Genomic DNA, 24953 nt, shown 5'->3' with positions numbered 1-24953 from the left:
AGTTAGCTATTGAAGTCCCCTGCTAGTATTGTATTGTTGTCTATCTCTCCCTTCAGATCTGTTAGTATTTGCTTATCATAGTTAGGTGCTCTGATGTTGAGGATATATATTAATATATTTGTGATTGTTATATCTTCTTTTTTTATATTTTTATTTTATTTTTTAAATATAAATTTATTTATTTTAATTGGAGGCTAATTACTTTACAATATTGTATTGGTTTTGCCATACATCAACATGAATCCGCCATGGGTATACACGTGTTCCCCATCCTGAACCCCCCTCCCACCTCCCTCCCCGTACCATCCCTCTGGGTCATCCCGGTGCACCAGCCCCAAGCATCCTGTATCCTGCATCGAACCTGGACTGGCGATTCGTTTCATATATGATATTATACATGTTTCAATGCCATTCTCCCGAATCATCCCGCCCTCTCCCTCTCCCACAGAGTCCAAAAGACTGTTCTATACATCTGTGTCTCTTTGGCTGTCTTGCATACAGGGTTATCGTTACCATCTTTCTAAATTCCATATATATGCATTAGTATACTATATTGGTGTTTTTCTTTCTGGCTTACTTCACTCTGTATAATAGGCTCTAGTTTCATCCACCTCATTAGAACTGATTCAAATGTATTCTTTTTAATGGCTGAGTGATATTCCATTGTGTATATGTACCACGGCTTTCTTATCTATTTGTCTGCTGATGGACATCTAGGTTGCTTCCATGTCCTGGCTATTATAAACAGTGCTGCGATGAACATTGGGGTACATGTGTCTCTTTCAATTCTGGTTTCCTTAGTGTGTATGCCCAGCAGTGGGATTGCTGGGTCATAAGGCAGTTCTATTTCCAGTTTTTTAAAGGAATCTCCACACTGTTCTCCATAGTGGCTGTACTAGTTTGCATTCCCACCAACAGTGTAAGAGGGTTCCCTTTTCTCCACACCCTCTCCAGCATTTATTGCTTGTAGACTTAGATCACAGCCATTCTGACTGGCGTGAAATGGTACCTCATAGTGGTTTTGATTTGCATTTCTCTGATAAAGAGTGATGCTGAGCATCTTTTCATGTGTTTGTTAGCCGTCTGTATGTCTTCTTTGGAGAAATGTCTGTTTAGTTCTTTGGCCCATTTTTTGATTGGGTCGTTTATTTTCTTTTTTAAAAAAATGATTTATTCATTTATTTTTGGCTGTGCTGGGTCTTCATTGCTTTGCGTGGGCTTTCTTTACGGCAGTGAGTGGGGGCTACTCCTTCTTGCAGTGCACAAGCTTCTCACTGTGGTGCCCTCACTTGGCTCGGAGCACAGGAACTAGGCACACAGGCGTCAGTGGTTGCAGCACTTGGACTCAGTGGTTGTAGCACATGGGCTTGGTTGCTCTGTGGCACGTGGGATCTCCCCGCACCAGGCAATGAACCTATGTCCTGTGTATTGGCAGTCGGAGTCTTACCCACTGCACCACCCGTGAAGTCCTATGATATCTTCTCGATGAATTGACCCCTTTATCATTATTTAATAACCTTCCTTGTCTCTTTCTGGGGGGCTTACAGTCTGTTTTGTCTGGTATAAGCATAGCTACCCATGCTCTCTTTTGGTTTTCACCATCATGGAATATATTCTTCCATCTCTTCACTTGAAAATGATGTGTATCCTTAAAGGAAGTGAATTTCTTGTAGGCAGCAAATTGGTAGGTCTTGTTTTTTTATCCATCTAGCCACTCTGTGTCTTTTGTTTGGAGAATACAATTCATTTACACTTAGAGTAATTACAGGTAAGGACTTACAAATGCCATCTTACTATTTTCTGGCTGTTTGTAGTACCTTGTTCCTTTCTTCCTGCCTTCCTTTATGAGTTGATGATTTTCTGCTGTGAAATGGTTTGATTCCTTTTTCTTTATCTTTTGTGAATCTACTGTAGATCTTTATTGCATGGTTACCATGAAACTTACATAAAACAGCTTACAGACATAACAGTCTATTTTACACTAAAGACTTAATTCAATTGCACACAAAAGGTTTACCCTTTTACTTCCCTGTGTTTTTAATATCACAATTTACCCCTTTTTATATCCCATATTTACTAACAAATTATTGTACCTATAGCTATTTAAATATTAAATTGTCATCCTTTAATCTTTACACTAGAGTTAAGTGGTTAATGCTTTGCCATATTAAAGTTTTATAGTATCCTGAACTTGACTGTATACTTGGTTTTACTATTGTGTTGTATATTTTTATATATTTTTGTGTTATTAGCATCCTTTCATTTCATCTTGAAGAACTCCTTTCAGCATTTCTTATAGGGCAGGTCTAGTGGTGAAGAATTTTATTAGCTTTTTTTTGTCTAGGAAAGTCTTTCATTTTTTAAGGACAGCTTTGCTGAGTGAAGTATTCTTTATTGGCAGTTTTTATCTTTCAGCACTTTGAGTATATTATCCTGCTAATTCCTGGCCTGGAGGGTTTCTGCTGAGAAATCTGCTGACAGTCTTATTGGGGGGGTTCCCTTGGAAGTCACAAGATTTTTTTCTTCTGCTGCTTTTAAGATTCTCCTCTTACCTTTGATTTTTGAGTTTTATTATAATGTGTCTTGGGAAGGATCTTTTAAGTTGATTTTGTTTGGTGACCTATGGGTTTCATGAACTTGGGTATCTATATCTCTCCCCAGCTTTGGGATGTTCTTGGCCATTATTTCTTTAAATAAGCTCTCTGCCCCCTTTTCCCTCTCTGCTTGTCTTGGAACTCTGGTGATTCACAAATTGGTCCTTAGGATCGTATCTTATAGATCACATAGACTTTCTTCAACCCTTTTCATTCTTTTTACTTTGTTCTCCTTTGACTTGATATTTTCAAAGTTCCTGTCTTCAGTCTCACTATTCTTTCTTCTGATTGATCAGGTCCACTGTTAGATGCTTTGTGTTGTATTTTCATGTCATTCATTGATTCTTTGGCTCCAGAATATATGGTTGATTCTTATGGATTCTCTTTTGCTAAACTTCTTATTTTATTTGTGTATTGTTTTCCTGATTTTGTTGAACTGTCTGTGTTTTCTTGTAGTTCACTGTCTCCTGAAAACAGCTTTTTTGAATTATTTGTCTAGTGCATTGGAGAGTTAACCATTTGTCCTTGTCTTTGGGTTCAGTTATCAGAAGACTATTGTGACCTTTTGGTGGTGTCATATTTCCTTGATATTTCACGGTCCTGGAGTTTTGCATTGCTGACTTCACGTTTGAATAGCAATCATTTCCTCTGGTCTTTGGGTGAGAAATACCTTCTCTCAGCCCTGCTAGAGATTCTGAGGTGTCCTTTTATGGGTACACCTCCTCTGTGCCTCTTGCTCTCTCTTTTGGCAGAATTTTTAAGTTGTTTATTTTCTATGGGCCCTCCAAAGCATCAGGTTGAGTGTTTTGTCTTCCCAGAGATGGCACTAAAGCTCAAGTTTGTAGAATCTTCCTGGACCACAGATTAGGCCGATTTTCTCATTATGCTCCTTAGCCATCTGCCAGGTCTGCTCACACCACTCCTAGGAGTGTACATGAGAGCTGCCACAAGGTGGGCGGGTGTGGGGATAAGGCACGTGGAACATTCCTGGGCCAGTTGGTAGGATCCATGGGTGGGATATTCCCAGCAGCTCATGGGTGGGCTTCTTGATGGAATCCGTGATGCCTGTTAATGTCCTCTGAGGGCCCTACCTGCTGCTGTCTCAGATTCCTTCCTCCCCCACCCTCCAACCCAGTCATGAGCTCCTGATTTAGTACTCTAAGCCTGGCAAGAGAGAAATGAGTCCCTCTGGCAGCATCCTGCATAGCTAGGGAAGCCAGGCACTCCCTTACCCCCGTGGGACAAATTATGGGAATAAATCTTGGCCTAAGCTGTACTGCCTTGGAGGATGGATGTTGTGGGGAAAGGCAGACTGTCTTACCCCAGTCTAGGATATCCAAACTGGTTTTTGTTTTTGTATTTTGCTCCAAATGGATCAGAATCTTCTCCTCTGGAAGTCTGAACTTGATCAAAGGCTGTCGCATCCATGAGTGATTGTCTCAGGCACTGTTCGCAGGAGCTCCTGGACCGAGGCTCAGAGGCGCTAGAGTCACTTCATGGGCCTCTGCAGGGTCCACAACCACGACTGAGGTCTGTCTGCCTATTTCCCAGTTCACAGGCAGGTGAGACTCCCCCCAGGCCCCTTGGTGGATGGTGCTGGATCCCACAGCTCCCTCACATGCACTTTTGTTCGTGCATGGAAGCCAAATATCTGCTGCTGAGCAGGAGACAAAACCAAGGGATGTCTTATCACTATGATACTGATATCACTCTGGAGAAGGCCTTTAATTATTTGGTTTCATGATGCAAGTTAGAACCCAAGTCTCTTGAGTTTTAGTGCTTGTGAGAAGCAGCTATAGCAGCCTCCTCACTCATTTCCTTCCCTCTCCTGTCACGTGTTACAAGCTTTCAGTGTGTGAGAACATCAAAGCAACATCTCCGGCTGAGAACTGCAGTCCCATCCCTGCAGGGATCCTTTGGTATCTCTAAAGACACAAACGGAGTCCAGTGTGATCTCTGTGTGTTCGGTGGAGATGTGACCACAGGCCTCAGTCTTACGTGGACGGTCGAGAACAGGACGTGTCCATGGCGAGCAAGCTGACCTAGGATCTGGGAGTGACTCTCTGGTCTTCACCAAGCCATATTAGGTATCTCAGCCTGTTTTGGGTTCAAGAGCAGTGCAGTCACCACCCTCCCACTGACCTCCCAGGACCCTCTTTCCAACCTCTGTAGGCTTACTCAGGCTGGCCATTCGGCAGAAGTGTTCTGGGGTGAGGGGGAGGGGGGTGCACTCGCCCTGGCTCACGGGAGCCAGTTGTTAAATCTTCAGGAACTTGGCAAACTGATTGTTAAGCATAGCCATTGTCAAAAATTAAGTGATATCAACTAACAGTATAATAAATTATACTAAAAGCAAAATCAATAAATCCTCAAAAATCAGTTCAGTTCAGTTCAGTTGCTCAGTCATGTCCGACTCTTTGTGACCCCCATGGACTGCAGCACGCCAGGCCTGCCTATCCATCACCAACTCCTGGAGTCTACCCAAACTCATGTCCATTGAGTTGATGATGCCATCCAATCACCTCATCCTCTGTTGTCCCCTTCTCATCCCACCTTCCATCTTTTCCAGCATCAGGGTCTTTTCAGATGAGTCAGTTCTTCACATCAGGTGGCCAAAGTATTGGAGTTTCAGCTTCAACATCAGTCCTTCCAGTGAACACTCAGGACTGACCTCCTGTACAATGGACTGGTTGGATCTCCTTGCAGTCCAAGGGGCTCTCAAGAGTCTTCTCCAACACCATAGTTAAAAAGCATCAGTTCTTTGGTGCTCAGCTTTCTTTATAGTCCAATTCTCACATCCATACTTGACTACTGGAAAAACTATTAGCCTTGACTAGGCGGACCTTTGTTGGCAAGCTTTCTGCTTTTTAATATGCTGTCTAGGTTGGTCATAACTTTCCTTCCAAGGAGTAAGTGTCTTTTAATTTCATGGCTTCAGTCACCATCTGCAGTGATTTTGGAGCTCAAAAAAATAAAGTCTGCCACTTCTTAATTTCAGCTTGTGCTTCATCCAGCCTAGCGTTTCTCATGATGTACTCTGCATATAAGTTAAATAAGCAGGGTGACAATATACAGCCTTGATGTACTCCTTTTCCTATTTGGAACAAGTCTGTTGTTCCATGTCCAGTTCTAACTGTTGCTTCCTGACCTGCATACAGATTTCTCAAGAGGCAGGTCAGGTGGTCTGGTATTCCCATCTCTTTCAGAATTTTCCACAGTTTGTTATGATCCACATAGTCAAAGGTGTTGGCACAGTCAATAAAGCAGAAATAAATGTTTTTCTGGAACTCTATGCTTTTTTGATGATCCAGCAGATGTTGGCAATTTGATCTCTGGTTCCTTTGCCTTTTCTAAAACCAGCTTGAATATCTGGAAGTTCATGGTTCATATTCTATTGAAGCCTGGGTTGGAGAATTTTGAGCATTACTTTACTAGCGTGTGAGATGGGTGCAATTGTGCGGTAGTTTGAACATTCTTTGGCATTGGCTTTCTTTGGGATTGGAATGAAAACTGACCTTTTCCAGTCCTGTGGTCACTGCTGAGTTTTCCAAATTTGCTGATGTATTGGGTGCAGCACTTTCACAGCATCATCTTTCAGGATTTGAAATAGCTCAACTGGAATTCCATCACCTCCATTAGCTTTGTTTGTAGTGATGCTTCCTAAGGCCTACTTGACTTCACATTCCAGGATGTCTGGCTCTAGGTGAGTGATCACACCATTGTGATCATCTGGGTCATGAAGATCTTTTTTTGTACAGTTCTTCTGTGTATTGTTGCCACCTCTTCTTAATATCTTCTACTTCTGTTAGGTCCGTACCATTTCTGTCTTTTATTGAGCCCATGCAAAGATGGGCTCAAAGACCATAACTTTGTCATTATTTTACTATTATCTGCCCTCTTGAAGTCACTTATATTTGTAGTCTCTGTGCAGAATTACTGTAATTATGGCTACTGGGCATCTTTTCCCAGTTTTCCTCTCAGTGACATCATACCAGGAACTCACGACAGGCTGCAACAGGAGTATTTACACCACAGAAATTGGCAACAGTTAGGAATAAGCTTTTCCCGCATATTTGTAACTGCCGCTTAGGAGTTACACTGCACTTTTGGGTGAGCAGAGAGAACAGGGCACAGTCCAGCAAGCCTGCCCCTTCCAGACCCATCCACGGCAGTCACAGGCCACATGTGTGGAAGGCCTGAGAACTGTATCTGCACTGTGCAAGCTGTGGAGTAAAGGGTTTTAACTAAGAGTGCTTTCTTTGACTTCATCGACACTTTGGAGGAGTTCTGAGTTAGCAAAGTTCCTTTTTATAACTTCATCCTGGCTTACCTTGACATCTGGTGTTTACACAAACTGAGATTTCAGGGCAGGGCGGTTGGAGGCCAAGGGCAGCTCCTGGAGACAGATGGACAGAGTGTCTGCCTTGGCAGCATCCACAGCATGGGCAGCAGCAGTCCAAGGAGGCACCACTGACCTGCGGGTGGGCAGAGCCTGCCTGCCCAGCCGTGCCTCTGGCATCAGGCAGGAAGGATCAGAGCTGACAGTTGTTACAATGAGGGCAACCTCACTGTGGAGTATGGTCACCCAGAAAGGTGGGTGATACAGGGCTTTTTAGATGGAAGTGTGAATGACACGTTGCACACGGGCCTATTGATGGACCTGCTTATGAAGACTTGGCTACCGAATGTGTGGTTATGATGATCTTAGCCTTATGCATTGTCGTATGGATCCTCATAGGAAAAACAAGCACAGCAGCAAACTCAGTTTTGCTCACTGTGAAATAATGAAAGCCACCCTTGGAGTGGAAAGTACTTGTTACCTGGAAGACAGACAGGAGCCTGCAATCATTACCTTTTCACTGTACAAGTAAAAAAGAAAACATCCATCAAATCAACTATTTTTTTTTTTCTGGAAAACACATACTCACACAAAGATGCATTTGAATACTCCCACAAATTCATATTTAAGAGCAGTGTTTTTCACGTCAGAACGGTAATCACAAAGGAACCCAAAGGAAAAAAGCAGGCACGTCCACAATATATCCTCGCTGTGTTGGGTCCATCATCCTTAACTTTGTGAATTGTCACAGCCCCAGCATGAATGACGAGAATATAACAGGTTGCAGAATTGGAGAACGTGAAATCTTTTGTTCCTAATGGCACAACATGTTTTTCTCATTTTCATCAGAATGTGTGATCCATGCCATTTGAAATCAAATTCCAAACACGACGAGCCATTAGTGTAATAGCTCATTACTAACAGCGGTCTTATAAATAATACATTCTTATCGTGCACACGCAGCTCGCCGCGAAGCCAGCAAAAGGTATTTCAGGCCATGGAAGTTGCACTGCGCCAGCGTGGCTGTAGATGAGAAGGACATCTCCATGTGAACCAAGATGGATGCCAATTTTCCCTGCCGAGAGGGAGGCTGGCCATCTCTCCCCACACATATGGCAGATGGATTGGTTAATCAGCGTCTGCTGAGTCTCGGGCCTAAAATCACAGAGAAGCCAGGCAACTGCGGCTACGCAGCCTTTGTTCACGCGTGCAAACAAGACAAACAATCACTTGTTATTTGGGAAAAAAATTAAAATGTTTATTTTGGACTTTTATTGAAGTGTCGATGGATTTGTAAAACAGCTGTGTGAATCCAGCCTTTTGCAGCTAGTAATTGGTGGGGGGGCGCCTGTAAAGAAAAGAATATGCATGGGAAAAAAATTCATTAAAAAAAATTCCTCTTGTATCCTAGCATTTAGAAGAATTACAGGGAATCTCGTATTTACTTTTCAAACACATCTTGGAGGATGAACAGTTTTAAGCCAGAAGATACATTTGAGAACGAATAGCTTAATAGCTAACTTTTTTTCCCTCTGATGTTTAAAAGAGTGTTGTAGGTTCTTGCTCCACTCTAGGGAGTATTAACCATTTTATCCAACTTGGTATTTATGGGATGATGTCGCATTCTTAGGATCTGGGAATTCTGACAATTGTTGAGCTCTTCTGGCTGAATGGTTGTCTCAAGAAATAAAATCTGAACTCTGGAGGGCTAGAACCCACCCAGTAAATGCTGTTTTCTTGTAAGAGCTGTCAGAGTCAAATCAGTTACCAGAATTTGCTTAGAACCCACATAAAGATCAAAGGAATTATTTATGCAAAATGTGTTTATTTTTCTTCTTTCCAATTTTATTGAGCTAGAATTGATATGTAACATTGTATAAGTTTAAGGTGTCCAACCTAATATTTTGATGTATGTGCATATTGTAACATAATCACCATGAGTGAGAATAGTTAACCCAAGAATGCTGTATTCCTTCTTGCCTCTTTTAAAATTTTAAATGCTTTCCTTGCAGAGAAGAGTGAAATCCAGAATTACTAAAGGAACATAGTAAAGAATTTCAATCACAGTCATCAGTCAATAGGGCATTAAACTTTGATAGAATTAAAAATTGTCGTTAATTTATAATATGTCAGTACCAGTAATAGGCCTAGATCAGCTAGTCACTCATGAAAAGATATGTTGTTTCCTCTACTCAGAACACTTATGATCCCAAATGTGTTGCATCTTTCCCACACCAGCCAGCTCTCCAGCTTCTAGTCACCAGCTGGGTGTCCTGCAGTCTAATTCACTTTCTGATACTGCTCAGCCTTAGTGCAGACCCCACAGATTTAGAGCTCAGGCCCACAAAATTGCCCACATCAGGTGCCATTCACAAGCCCCAGATTGTCCCCTGTGCTTTTAACTGACCAGCGATAACTCACGGGTTCCCATGACCCCCTCGGTCATGTTTGAGAACCTGCTGGAAGGGTCACAGAGCTCAGGCGACTCTTTACTTGCCATCATGGGTTCACTGTAAAGGATACAGCTCAGGAACAGGAAACGGAACAGACGCATTGGGTGAGGTAGGGAGGGCGGGGGGAGCTTCATGCCCTCTCTGGGCCCCCGACTGCCTGGCATTTCGTGTGTTCACCAGCAGGGAGGCTTGGGAACCCCATTGTTTAGGTGTTTTTCTGGTTTTCCATTAACAGTTGATTAAATCTTGGGCTGTGGTGGCTGCACTCACTCTCCAGCTCCTCTCCCCTTCTCAGAGGTCGAGGTGCTGTGTGCTTAGTCGCTCAGTTGTGTCCAAGTCTTAGCAACCCCATGAACTGCAGCCCACCAGGCTCTGTCCATGGGGATTCTCCAGGCAAGAATACTGGAGTGGGATGCCATTTCCTCCTCCAGGGAATCTTCCTGACCCAGGGATTGAACCCATGCCTCTCACATTTCAGGCCGATTCTTTACTGTCTGAGCCACCAGGGAAGCCCCTGAGGCCGAGGGAACATGGCTGAAAGCTCCAACCCTCTAATCACATGGCTGATTCCTCTGGTAACCAGTTCCCATCCTCTGAAAGTGGCCTTATTAGCATAAACTCACGTACCATTGAAAGGGGCTTATTATGAACAATAAAAGACTCTCAGGAGATTATAAGTGTTTTATGAACTTTGAGCCAGGAATGAGGGATGAAGACCAAATATTTTTTATTATATCTCACTGTCACCCTCGTCTTCCCACTGATGTATTCCTCATCAAAGGCCTAAAATGATGAGGGCCATTGTAGGAGGTTTAGAATCAGGTGGGATGCTGAGAGGGCTTCTCTGGTGGCTCAGACGGTAAAGAATCTGCCTGCAATGTGGGAGACCTGGGTTTGATCCCTGGGTTGGGAAGACCCCCCTGGAGGAGGACATAGCAACCCACTCCAGTATTCTTGCCTGGAGAATCCCCATGGATAGAGGAGCCTGGCAGGCTACAGTCTGTGGGGTTGCAAAGAGTCAGACACGACTTAGCGACACAGCACAGCACAGGATGCTGGGAGGTGGTTATGTTGTAGATCAGACTCACCTGTGAACAGGTGCAGTGAGTTTATTTCCTCAGAACTTTCCACTGAACCTCCTTCCTCTCATCTCCTCCCCATGAGACCATCTAGTCAAATATATGTTCAAGAAAATGAAAGAAATAAGTCTTCCCACGTGGCACTAGTTGTAAAGAATCTACCTGCCAATGGAGAAGCCTCAAGAGACACAGGTTCTATCCCAGCATTGGGAAGATCCCCTGGAGAAGGAAATGGTGACCCACTCCAGTATTCTTGTCTGGGAAATCCTGTGGACAGAGGAATCTGGCAGTCTACAGTCCATGGAGTCACAAAGAGTTGGGCACAATTGAGCACATGCACACACACACACAACACACACACACACAAAAATTGAAGAGTACCTACCTGATGAGGAGCAAATTATTAACTTGTTCTAAATTGGGGTCAACCAGATGGCCACTGGAAATAATGGTCCTCCTTGGAACTGCATGGTGGAGGGGAGGAAAGTAGACAGGAGAGTTGGGCTTGCAGTAGGGAAATGAAAGGATTTAGGGCAGGCAGGGGTATTGTTTGGGCAAAATTTCCCCTCAAGAACACCATGACAGCCTCCCTAAGTTCCAGACCCATCTCTAGGATTGTCATTCATGATAATTTTGTTGTCCATCCAAGGTGGTCATCTGTGACATCATTTTTTGAGCCTGTCATGTGTGCTGTGCACTGCGCCTGACCATAGGGTGCTCCCTCCCTCATACAGCTCCAGGTGCCCACGGGCAGGGGCTTTCATGGTGCCCATTCACCTGAGGTTGGATGGTCATGAGATGTCTTGGACATTTCAGGTGGAAGGTGTGGCTGTCGGGTTCATGAGCGTGTGCTCACAAGTGAACCTGGAGCTCCTGCACAAGTGCTTTGACCTGGCACCCTTCCATGGACTCTGCATCCCGCATCAGGACGACATCCTAGAACCACCCCAGGAGTTCAGCATCCACGAAAGTTCAGGTACAGTGGCTGTCGTAGGAGCACGCCGGGGATGGAGCTTTGTGCGCTATGCTGTGCTATTGACTCTGTGCTGGAGCTGGGTGGTGGCAGCTGCTGGGCAGCTCTGTACCCAGTCCCCTTTCAGGGGTGGTTCCTGGTGCCTCCCAACCTTGTGCTTGTATCTGTGAGCACAGAGGGTCAAGGGGCACGGCCCTGGGTAGACACCACAGCCTTGTTGCCAAAGGTCTCCTGAATTCAGAATGTCTACCTTCAGAAGTTCATTGTTAGAGTCGAGGTAAGTTGTGGTGAAATAATTGATAGTGTTTCAGGATTTTATTTGTGCACACACATAGAACCCAGAACCTGAATATGATAAGTGAGTCTTTTAAGTCAAGAACTAGAGAAATTCTGTATGTCCTTAAGTTTTTTATTTTTTTTTAATTGAAGTATAGTTGATTTATAATGTTATGTTAGTTTCAGGTATAAAGTGATTCATTTATACAAATATATTCAGATATATGTATATATGCCTTTAAGTTTTAACCCCAACAATTAGCGCTTCTGTGTTTATGTCATCGACAACTTATTATGTAATACAGGTCTATTGCAAGTAGTCATTTTAAACTTGCTTATTTTTAGCCATCTACAATATTAGAACTGATTTTAAAATCATGTCTGTATTAGGATTTTCACCAAGTGAAATTGGGTCATCTCAAATTTGGTATCTTAATTTAACAAAGTCTCCCTGCATCCATGAGCATCTTTGAGGTTAAGTGTTTTGTTTCTTAAATCAGGGAGATGCAGCAGGGTGTGTAAATCTAGTTCTCCAAACCTAGGTTTCCTCATTTGTGAAATAGGAAGAGTAGTAACACCTCCCACAAAGGGGCGTCGTGGGGTCTGACTGAGATCACTCAGGTCCAGGGCTTTACTCAGCATCTACATCAAACTTAGTGCGCCATCAGCATGGATCCTCATTTTGAGCGGTCATTATCCATCACTTTGTCGTTGGTCTTTCACTTACATGAGTCTTCCCAGGTTAACATCAGGGCATCTTGAATTGCTCTGCTTTCTCGTGTCTGAAAGACTATATCACAATTTTGCTCTTGTCTGCCAGTCTGGGCTCCATTTTTATGTTTATTTTTGAAGACAGCTGTTGCATCAATATACTGTTACTTGGCATTGTTCAGCGTAGGTAATGTGTGCACTTTCTGCGTACATATATTCATATTTAAGTTTTTTGCATAAAATAAATGCTTCTAGATGTCAAAAAAAAGATTGCTCAAAAATAGGAAGAGGAGCATGTTGGAAGCAAGACTGACAAGCAGAGGACTTGTTAATCTAAACAACAGCAGGTGTTGGTTTGGCAGATCTTATTGGCTGGACAGGAAACCAAGCGCATGGAGCTGGTCGGAACGTTCACACAGGTCGCAAAGACCTTTTGGAGCTGTAGCTGGAGAGGGATATCCCTTCTGTATTAATAAGAGCTTTGAGGTCTTTATTGTTTCATGGTGAAGGCTGGCTTGCCCTTGCTTCTCAGCTAAGACATACAGGAGTGTTCTGAAGGAACCTTCAGCATGAGACAGTCTTGAATAATATGTTATCATTGTCACTTTCGAATGTATAAATTCTTCTTGAAGGCAGAAGTCAATAGGTTTTATGGCTTAGTTTTCTCATGCCTAAAATGGAGATAAAAATAGTATCAAAACCAGAAAGTTGTTGGGATGGTTAAATGTTAGAATCTACATGACGACCTTAGCTTTTTGCCAAGTATGGAGTAAGTTCTGAAAAAATTAAGGTTGTTTTTCCTCTCCCCTTGATTGTTGTCATTATTAAAAACAAGTTGAGGGACTTCCCTGGTAGTCCAGTGGTTAAGACTTCACCTCCCGGAGCAGGGGGTATGGGTTTGATCTCTGATCAGGGAACTAAGATCCCACATACCTCTCAGCCAAAAAACTATAACATACGAAAGCAGTACTGTAAAATATTCAATAAAGACTTTTAAAATGGTCCACATAAAAATAAATCTTTAGAAAAATGTTGAAAAGATATGGTTCCCTTTCAGGGTGTTTCTGAGTAGCTCTGAATTACATAGAATGACTGGGATGTTCCTATCTTAGAAACTTCATGGGCAGGAACACAATTCAAAATTTAGATCAAATCCTGGACTTAAAAACACATAATCTGTTTAGCCAAAGTGTGTCTGTTTAGCAAAAGCCCCAGAGATATGGAAACTGGAAGAAGTCTTACTATTCTGTCTCCCACTTTTAATATTTTTACCTAAAATTAGTTGATCTAGGACAGGATGGTAGCTAAAGGAAATAGGAAAATTTCTCTTGTCATTTTTTGTGTCTTATTTATTTTTGAAAATCCAGCTCCACTAATAAAATGGTGATTATGAAGTTTCGTTACCAGGAAACACTATTGTAGACTTCCAAATAACTCAGGGATGGATTCACGAATCTACAGCCCATTATATTCCAGAAAAGAGTCATTGGCACGTTTTGCTTTCCCCTTCACATCAACAGCGACAAAGAATGAGGCTCCAGAGAAAACTGGAAATGTGTTATGATCCTGTCCTTTTTTATCTAACGAAAGTCTCAAGTTAAAGGAAATATAATTTCCCTAAAATACGAGCCAAAATTCTTGTTTCAGTGGGCACACACCATTGTGCCTTATGCTTTCAATTCTGTTTATGCTTTTTACCTTTCAAAGGATTTTCATATATATTGTCTCATTTTATCCTCATGATTTGATGTACGAGAGCTAAGAAAGGTGCCTGTGTGTGCGCTATGTTGCTTCAGTCATGTCTGGCTGTTTGCGACCCCAGGGACTGCAGCCTGCCAGGCTCCTCTGTCCATAGGATTCTCCAGGCAAGAATACTGGAGTGGGTTGCCACGCCCTCCTCCAGGGGAATCTTTCTAACTCAGAGATTGAAACCACATCTCCTGGGTCTCCTGCCTTGGCAGGTGGGTTCTTCACCACTAGCACTGCCTGGGAAAGGTGACCCCTGCTGCCCAAATTCACAAAAGGTGTTACAGCTCAGCAGGGACTGACCCAGCACCCAGCTTATCCTTCCACTTGACTTTTTGTCTAGGGTGGCTGTGATCAAAAACTCCAGTGGTGTGTCTACTATACAAATACATGATCAATTGTTTTCACTTCAATGAATTATTGAATGAGTTACCACTTTTAGGAGCTCTCAGTGACGTGTGTGTGTGTGTCTGCGTGTGTGTGTGTGTGTTTGTGCTTTGGACAACTCCCATCTTCTGGACTCTTCACCTCTTGTGTCTGTGGGATTTGCCAGGACTGTGCACAGCCAATCTGTCCTGTGCCAGAGGTGGGCAGGAAGTACCAGGACACTGAGACCCCAGGAGCAGCCTCTGATTCTCCATTTCTTCTTTAAAAAATATTGATTTATTTATTTGGCTATGTCAGGGTCTTAGTTGTAGCACGTGGAATCTTTCATTGCTTAGTTGCCCTATAGCATGTGGGATCTTCGTACCTTGACCAGGGATTGAACCTGAGTACCCTGCACTGGAAGGTGTGTTCTTAACCACTGGACCGCTAGGAAAGTGCCCCAGCTTCCCTGTTCCTTGTCCCTGCTCCCCTGCTGGTATCTTCTCCATCAACTCCCAGGTAGACAATTGTGCTCGAATCCTTGACTCAGGGTCTGCTTCTGAGAGAACCCACCCCAACACACTGCTGGCCTAGTCTTTCCCCACCAGCTGTGAAAACATTTACTTACTACAGCTGAAAGGAGTTGAGATATAAATACCTCAGCTCCCTCACCCCTCGGTGGGATAGCTTTGAGACTTGAGTTTTGCGTTGTTTTTCAGAACTCCTCCAGGAGATGAAGTTACAGCTAGTGATCCGCGTGATGACATATGTTTCATTAGCTGCCTTCCTTTCCCTTCTCTCTTCCTAACCTCCCTACCATGCTTCCTGAATCACCTCCCAAATAAACTACTTGTTCTCAGGTCCTTGATCAAGGTAGGGTCTGTTCCCACCAGCTGTGAAACTCACAATTTCATGCAAACTTTCACCCCTCCAAGCAGAGTGACAACATCATGACTCAACATTCCAGAGCTTGTACAGTGGTCCCCATTCTTTATTTTTTCCAACCAAATGATTAATTAAGCAAAGAAACAAAAATGCAGTTTGCTAGCTTCTTTAGGTAAAGATCTTAAAATATTTAAATCTTTCTAATATGATGCTGATTATTTCTAATGATTTAACAATATCAAAGTTACATGATTAACTGTATTTCTGAATACAGAATCCATTTAACCTATATGGAATTTAGTTATCAAGTTCCTCATTCTTTAGCTACTGTAAATATTGTAATCAGCTGCCATCTCATCATTTCAGCTGTGTCCGAAGTTTCCTTTGGATCTGAAAAGTGTAACCATGCACATTCACTTTGCATTTGACTTGGATAATTTGTGTATGATCCCATTCTTTTAGCCACAGGTTCTTCATTTATAAAGTATTACACACACTTGTAAATTTGAGTTTATAGCTACTAAACCTTGAGACTAAATTAGGACCAATGGGAACAAAGTCTGAGGATGCAGATTTTGTCCCAGTTTAAGGAAAATCTAGTAAAAGTTTATTTTTTATTAAGTGGAGTACCTCGTTTAGAAGTGGCCAAGTTCCCCAGACATTGGAAAAATTCATGAATAGTCATAAGTCTCAGGAAAGGGCTTTCTACTTGTATGGGAGGTTATACTGAATGAGACCCAAGATCCCTCAAATGCCAGGAGCCTGAAAGCTGAGGGAACAAGCATCAGGATGCTCCCTCCATATGCTGGCAGTTTATGAATATTTTCCTTCAGTGACAATGAAATGGCTCAAAACAATATGTATTTTTTCCAGTTGGCTCCACCGCTGGCCTGGCCCAGCGATTGCAAATCAAGCTGTGTCTTTTGTTCCCTGCATCATTACAATGAAGACTTTGGAACCAGAAGTGAGCTGGCAATTTTCTTGATGATGCATAAGGCAAAATAGGGCACAGCCTGCATTTCCACAGCTGCCCTGGCATCAACACATTTACCAGTTAAAATAAAAACAAGCGAAAGACGAAACTTTTGTTTGTCATGCAGGCTGGTGTGACCTGGGGAGTGAGCGTCTTGGTTTTGAAAGAGTCCTGCGAAGTGAATCTCAATACATGCCCAGGGGCTAGCACACATAGGCTCCAAGGACCTTGATGTGCCCTTGGCCGGATGAGATACAATTTCACACAACAGAATCGTGGGTGTCCCTTAGAATAAACAACGCAGCCTCTTATAACCAGCCCACCCAGGAAAAGTACTGCTTACTCTACATTTAAAAGGCCCTTCAAAATATAATTTTCACAACATCTCCACATAGCAATGTTGCCTTTTAAATGAAAGAAAATCGCTCATTGTCAGGAAATGTTCCTTTATGTCTTATTTAAATTCTTTTATTGCACTTACATTTGCTTCTTACTCTCAGTCTCTCCTCTGCAGGGAGAAGGAATATGGAGGGTTAAGAAACAGCAGCTAAATCAAGTCTTATTTAATCAAGTAGTCCAGGTCGTCTAGCCTCTCTTCCTAAGGTTCTATTTTATATGTCTGTGTTGCTTTCTGTTTTATACTTTATTCTTCTTTTAGCGTGGATTCCAAATGTGGATGGAGCACTCATCTACAGAGCCTAGCAATATTTCCACCAAGATATTTGGATATTGCATCTCAGACCATGTATTTATTAATACCAGCTAGGATGGTCTACAACTGCTGAAGTAGTGACCCTCTTGGGCTCTGTATGGATTTGTTTGGGCTGTCATAGAAGGGTCCCACAGAACACGGGGCTTAAACAACAGAAAATCATTTTCTCACAGTTCTGGAGATGAGAAGTCTGAGGTCAAGGTGTCGGCAGGGTGGTTTCTTCTGAGGCCTCCCTCTTTGGCTTGTGGATGACCGTCTTTTCCTTGTGTCTTCATGTGGTTCTCCCTTCTGTTCCTGTCTGTGTCCTAATCCCCTTTTCTTATGAGGACACACAGTGGCTCAAGGGCCCACCCATCTGACCTCATATTACTCTGTCTCTTTCAAGGCCCTTTCTTGGGACTTCGCTGGTGGTCTAGTGGTTAAGACTTTGTTTTCCAATGCAGGGGGTGCAGGTTCCTTCCTGGATGGGGAGCTAAGACCCCACATGCCTTGTGGCCAAAAAACCAAAACATAAAACAGATGCAATATTGTGACACATTCAATAAGGACTTTTTAAGTGGTTGACATTAAAAAATCTGAAAAATAAACTAAAGGCCCTTTCTCCAGATGGTCACATTCTGAGGTATTAAGGGGTTAGGACTTAAAGCATGAAGTTTATGGGAACATGACTCAACATTCAGTGACACCTAGGATCCTGTGTCAGTGGTTCTCTGGAGCCCTGTTGCCAAGGCTGCAAGACATGGCAGTAATGTCCCCTCTGCCTGATGCTCAAAGTCTAATATACTGACTCGTATTTGTCACAACTTGAATTTCATCTTTTTTTTTTTTAAAAAAACAACAAATGTCTTTTTGGTATACAGAGGTAACAAAATTGTATTCTTCTGAAACTTTAGCCACTCTTGCCAGCTCTAGTTTTCCAGAACTATGTGAGTTCTAATGATGTGTTAAAGAAGTTGACAAAACAAATAAATACTTCCAGGCTTATGCCCAGGCTGACATGATTATCTCCACAGTGACAGTGTTGATGAAAAATTAATTGGTCAATCTAAGAAAGAAATGGGAAATTTTATTCGAGCCTGATTGAGGTTTTTAACCCAGGAACAACCTCTCAGACAGCTCCGAAAATGGTTGTACCCGTTAGAGGTCAAAGCACAGTTGCATAGGTTTTTGAGGCAGAGGGCTGTACGGTCAATGATGTAGATAGTTTTCACAATCCAGATTAAGTACAAAGTGGTTCAGTTCAGTTCAGTTGCTCAGTCGTGTCCAACTCTGCGACCCCGTGGACTGCAGCACGCCAGGCCTCCCTGTCCATCACCAACTCCCAGAATTTACTCAAACTCATGTCCATCAAGTCGATGATGCCATCCAACCACCTCATCCTCTGTCGTCCCCTTCTCCCCCCGCCTTCAGTCTTTCCCAGCATCAGGGTCTTTTCAGATAAGTCAGTTCTTCGTATCAGGTGGCCAAAGTATTGGAGTTTCAGCTTCAGCATCAGTCCTTCCAATGAATATTCAGGACTGATTTCCTTTAGGATGGACTGGTTGGATCTCCTTGCAATCCTAGGGACTCTCAAGAGTCTTCTCCAACACCACAGTTCAAAAGCATCAATTCTTTGGCGCTCAACTTTCTTTATAGTCCAACTCTCACATCCATACATGACTACTGGAAAAACCATACCTTTGACTAGACAGACCTTTGTTGGCAAAGTAAGGTCTCTGCTTTTTAATAAGCTGTCTAGATTGATTATAACTTTTCTTCCAAGGAGCAAGCATCTTTTAATTTCATGGCTGCAGTCACCATCTGCAGTGATTTTGGAGCCCCCCAAAATAAAGTCTCTCACAGTTTCCACTGTTTCCCCATCTACTTACCATGAAGTGATGGGACCAGATGCCATGATCTTAGTTTTCTGAATGTTGAGCTTTAAGCCAACTTTTTCACTCTCCTCTTTCACTTTCATCAAGAGGCTTTTTAGTTCTTCTTTGCTTTCTGCCATAAGGGTGGTGTTATCTGCATATCTGAAGTTATTGATATTTCTCCCAGCAATCTTGATTCCAGCTTGTGCTTCATCCAGTCCAGCATTTCTTATGATGTACTCTGCATATAAGTTAAATAAACAGGGTGACAATACAGAGCCTTGATGTACTCCTTTCCCTATTTGGAACCAGTCTTGTTGTTCCATGTCCCGTTCTAACTGTTGCTTCTTGACCTACATACAGATTTCTCAGGAGTCCAGTCTGGTGGTCTGGTATCCCCATTTCTTGAATAATTTTCCACAGTTTGTTGTGATCCACACAGTCAAAAGCTTTGGCATAGTCAATAAAGCAGAAGTAGATGTTTTTCTGAAACTCTCTTGCTTTTTCAATGATCCAGCGGATGTTGACAATTTGATCTCTGTTTCCACTGCCTTTTTGAAATCCGCCTTGAACATCTGGAAGTTCATGGTTCATTTGAAGCCTGTTGAAGCCTATTGAAGCCTGGCTTGGAGAATTTTGAGCATTCCTTTGCTAGTGTGTGAGATGAGTACAATTGTACGGTAGTTTGAGCATTCTTTGGCTTTGCCTTTCTTTCGGATCTGAATAAAAACTGACCCTTTCCAGCAAAAACAACACTGAGTTGTGGATATGACTGGTGATGGAAGTAAAGTCTGATGCTGTAAAGAGCAGTATGGCATAGGAACCTCGAATGTTAGGTCACGAATCAAGGCAAACTAGAAGTGGCCAAACAGGAGATGGCAAGAGTGAACATCGACATTTTAGGAATCGGCAAATTAAAATGGACTGGAATGGGTGAATTTAACTCAGATGACCAATATCTACTACTGTGGGCAGTAATCCCTTAGAAGAAATGGAGTAGCCATCATAGTCAACAAAAGAGTCCAAAATGCAGTACTTGGATGCAATCTCAAAAATGATGGAATGATCTCTGTTTCCAAGGCAAACCATTCAGTATCATAGTACAAAGTGGTGACTCATCATAAACCCTTACCAGATCAAGAATGAATATTATCTTTATTTTTCTGGTAGTATCGCATGCCTTGAAGGATCTTAGTTCCTCAACCAAGGATTGAATGTGAGCCCCCCACATTGGAAGTGTGGAGTCCTAACCAGTGGGCCACAAGGGAATCCCAGAAATATTTTTTGTTTGTTTTTTGTTTTTATTTTTTTAATTTTTTAACTTTACAATATTGTATTGGTTTTGCTATATATCGAAATGAATCCGCCACAGGTATACATGTGTTCCCCATCCTGAACCCTCCTCCCTCCTCCCTCTCCACACCATCCCTCTGGGTCGTCCCATTGCACCAGCCCCAAGCATCCAGTATCATGCATCGAACCTGGACTGGCAACTCATTTCATATATGATATTATACATATTTCAATGCCATTCTCCAAAATCATCCCACCCTCTCCCTCTCCCACAGAGTCCAAAAGACTATTCTATACATCAGTGTCTCTTTTGCTGTCTCGTATACAGGGTTATTGTTACCATCTTTCTAAATTCCATATATATGTGTTAGTATACTATATTGGTGTTTTCCTTTCTGGCTTACTTCACTCTGTATAATAGGCTCCAGTTTCATCCACCTCATTAGAACTGTATTCTTTTTAATGGCTGAGTAATACTCCATTGTGTATATGTACCATAAGGAGTTGTTCTGTGGATACTGAGAGAATGTTGCTCTATATAGTTGACCAGGTGTTTCTACTAATGAGGAGTTTGGTCCATGTGTAACACAGAAGAGGAGAGAGAGGATAACAAGGGACATAGAAAAATGTTTATGTTTAGATTTTCCTTGACTTGCCTTAGAATACAGATTTTAACTTCATTAACACTATAAATGCTTGCATGGGTTTTCCAGGCTTGGGCTGGTAACATACCAGGAAGGAGGCAGTCATGCCTGGAAACCAGTATTGTTACGGTCATTGCCCCAGAAAGTCTTTTGATTACTTATCTGTCTTCATTCAGCTGCTGGTTTCTAAGCCCTTTTGGATGCCTTTAAAAACAGCAGCGACAAATGAGGGCATCCTCTGAAGTCTCCCCAATTCTTCAGGGAGCTGGATGGCTGGGAGGAAGGGTCCTACCCCCCTAATCAGCTCTGGGAGCCACTAGCTAAGTGATGACTCCGCTGCATTCACCAGTCAGATCCGTTTCTCAGTGGTTGAAATACAAATGTATTTGTACATAGGGCCTTGAGGTCTTTGAAAGAAAAGCGGTTTTATTTATATTCGTTATGATCATTATGTACTGGGATTATTTTCTCAGTAGGCAACATGTCTTTTGCCCATATTTATGAAGCAGGGGAGAAGGCATTTAATGAATTTCAAGAGTGTGTTTGACTGTAAAACACATCTCTCTTACCACATTCACATGTAAATAGCCCTTTTATTTGTTCTCTCTGGTGACCTTTCTTCTTTTGGGGGTAGATCACAGTTTGTTGTTGTTTTCCATTTCCAAATGGGAGGCTGAATGATAATAATGAAAGATTATGCAAAAAATCCATGTTTAAAATAATGTTGATATGGCACTTGTGTTGCAGGATAATTATAGTAATTTGGCCATTACGCTATATGGAGTCAGGAGCTAGTTGCTAGAAAACACGGTGATAGGGGTGATTCAGAAGGTTTTCATCCCAACAGGCTGTTTGATCCTGCTGACTTTTCTCTTGAAAATCAATTGCTTACGATGAATACTCTGAATTCTCCCTTGATTGAATTGGCTGGCAGTGGGCTGCACCCATTGCACGGGGGTCACCAAGAGTTCCGTGTCTGTTTACACAGGGCTTTCGACAACTCTTAAAATATCACAGAGCAAATTTAATCCGAGCGCGCAAGCAGCTAAGGAGGCAGTTGCTAAAAATCCCAGTCTTTGCTCATGGAAGCAAGCAAAGGAAGATGTATTCATTCTGAGCCCAACACGAAGCCAGTTATTTCGCTGCAGGTTGCAGGCCTTTTCTTCACTGCACGTGGCTCTGGCTCTGGGCATTTTCAGACTTTCAGGAACACATGGGCTCGCCCAGTGGAGGACCAGGGACAGTCACCTTGGAAGCCGGTTTCTGACTCCAGGTGCATGACTGACAATGTTCTTTTTCCCCTCAAGGTTATTAACATATTCAGATTTTCTGTTTCTTTCAAATCAACTTTAGGAAATTAGATTTTTCTAGAAAAACATGGTTTAGTATATGAAGGTTTAAAAATGATTAGCGTACAATTGCTGGTATATATACATATATAGATATATATAGCTCCAGTGTGTGTATACACACACACAAACACACACATATACTGGAAAATCCCCTGGAAAAGGGAATGGCAACCCACCCCAGTATTCTTGCCTGGAGAATTCCATGAACAGAGGAGCCTGGCAGGCTACAACCCATGGGGTGGCAAAGAGTTGGACACGACTGAGCGACTAACATGCACACAAAATGATTAAAGAAGACAATTTAGGTGATATAAGTAAACTTTACTACTTCATGAAGTGGGTGGTCTGTTTTCAGAGAAGTGCAAAGTGACAAAAAGGCAGGGGGCTTTTATAGGATAAAGAATAAGGAAGAGAAAAAGAGAAAATATCTGGTTGGCCAGGTCTCACAGTCACCCTGGTTTGGGGTAAGAAGGCCCAGGGTTGAGTTGGCATTTGAGGATTGGCTGACAGGATCGACGACATTTCTGGTTGACTGTAGCGTTTATAGGAACATGAAAGTTACCCAAGTTTCAGTTTTCTGACCTGCCCCCCAGCAGGCAGGAGCAGCTCCATCTTGGCCCTAGAAAGTTATTTATTAGTCAGAGAACCTCCCCTGTGTGATTTTAATCCTTTAAATTTTGTTGAGCTTATGGTCAATTTTGGTAAATATTCCTTAAGTCCATGAAAAAAGTGTATAATCTGTAGTTGTTAGGTACAGGGTTCTCTAGATTTAGGATTATGTTTGATAATAATGTCAAATATTTTATCCATTTGACCTCATCAATTGTTTGATCAATTCACGTGAGGCCTGTTAAAATCTTCTGCTTTGATTGTAGATATATAAGTTTTTACTCCTATCTATCTATCATTGTTTCAAAGAATAGCAAGAAGAGGTAAAAAAGCCTCCTTCAGTGATCAATGCAAAGAAATAGAGGAAAACAACAGAATGGGAAAGACTAGGGATCTCTTCAAGAAAATCAGAGATACCAAAGGAACATTTCATGCAAAGATGAGCTCGATAAAGGACAGAAATGGTATGGACCTAACAGAAGCAGAAGATATTAAGAAGAGGTGGCAAGAATACACAGAACAACTGTACAAAAAAGATCTTCATGACCCAGATAATCATGATGGTGTGATTACTGACCTAGAGCCAGACATCCTGGAATGTGAAGTCAAGTGGGCCTTAGAAAGCATCACTACGAACAAAGCTAGTGGAGGTGATGGAATTCCAGTTGAACTATTCCAAATCCTGAAAGATGATGCTGTGAAAGTGCTGCACTTAATATGCCAGCAAATTTGGAAAACTCAGCAGTGGCCACAGGACTGGAAAAGGGCAGTTTTCATTCCAATTCCAAAGAAAGGCAATGCCAAAGAATGCTCAAACTACCGCACAATTGCACTCATCTCACACTCTAGTAAAGTAATGTTCAAAATTCTCCAAGCCAGGCTTCAGCAATATGTGAACCATGAACTTCCTGATGTTCAAGCTGGTTTTAGAAAAGGCAGAGGAACCAGAGATCAAATTGCCAACATCTGCTGGATCATCGAAAAAGCAAGAGAGTTCCAGAAAAACATATATTTCTGCTTTATTGACTATGCCAAAGCCTTTGACTGTGTGGATCACAATAAACTGTGGAAAATTCTGAAAGAGATGAGAATACCAGACCACCTGATCTGCCTCTTGAGAAATTTGTATGCAGGTCAGGAAGCAACAGTTAGAACTGGACATGGAACAACAGACTGGTTCCAAATAGGAAAAGGAGTTCGTCAAGGCTGTATATTGTCACCCTGTTTATTTAACTTATATGCAGAGTACATCATGAGAAATGCTGGACTGGAAGAAACACAAACTGGAATCAAGATTGCTGGGAGAAATATCAATAACCTCAAAAAAAAAAAAATAACCTCAGATATGCAGATGACACCACCCTTATGGCAGAAAGTGAAGAGGAACTCAAAAGCCTCTTGATGAAGGTGAAAGTAGAGAGTGAAAAAGTTGGCTTAAAGCTTAACATTCAGAAAACGAAGATCATGGCATCCGGTCCCACCACTTCATGGGAAATAGATGGGGAAACAGGGGAAACAGTGTCAGACTTTATTTTTCTGGGCTCCAAAATCACTGCCGATGGTGACTGTAGCCATGAAATTAAAAGACGCTTACTCCTTGGAAGGAAAGTTATGACCAACCTAGATAGCATATTCAAAAGCAGAGACATTACTTTGCCAACAAAGGTTTGTCTAGTCAAGGCTATGGTTTTTCCTGTGGTCATGTATGGATGTGAGAGTTGGACTGTGAAGAAGGCTGAGTGCCGAAGAATTGATGCTTTTGAACTGTGGTGTTGGAGAAGACTCTTGAGAGTCCCTTGGACTGCAAGGAGATCCAACCAGTCCATTCTGAAGGAGATCAGCCCTGGGATTTCTTTGGAAGGCATGATGCTAAAGTTGAAACTCCAGTACTTTGGCCACCTCATGCGAAGAGTTGACTCATTGGAAAACACTCTGATGCTGGGAGGGATTGGGGGCAGGAGGAGAAGGGGACGACAGAGGATGAGATGGCTGGATGGCATCACTGACTCGATGGACATGAGTCTCAGTAAACTCTGGGAGTTGGTGATGGATAGGGAGGCCTGGCGTGCTGCGATTCATGGGGTCTCAAAGAGTC

The 24953-nt window shown here is 42.4% G+C and overlaps 1 protein-coding gene across 6 annotated transcripts in view; it reads left to right on the top strand.

The window, feature by feature from the left end:
* CFAP61 (cilia and flagella associated protein 61) overlaps positions 1 to 24953 on the top strand; it is a 249888-nt gene that overhangs the window by 38049 nt on the left and 186886 nt on the right. For all 6 annotated transcript variants that reach the window (XM_027559593.1, XM_027559592.1, XM_027559595.1 and 3 more), the window contains one exon: positions 11282 to 11441. In XM_027559593.1, coding sequence (XP_027415394.1) covers positions 11282 to 11441 — 160 coding nt within the window. The remainder of the gene's footprint in view (positions 1 to 11281; positions 11442 to 24953) is intronic.

This window comes from Bos indicus x Bos taurus, chromosome 13 (assembly GCF_003369695.1).
Source record: "Bos indicus x Bos taurus breed Angus x Brahman F1 hybrid chromosome 13, Bos_hybrid_MaternalHap_v2.0, whole genome shotgun sequence".
Taxonomy (NCBI): Eukaryota; Metazoa; Chordata; class Mammalia; order Artiodactyla; family Bovidae; genus Bos; species Bos indicus x Bos taurus.
Note: the sequence above shows the minus strand (reverse complement) of the source record. Positions and strands in the feature narration are given on the sequence as shown.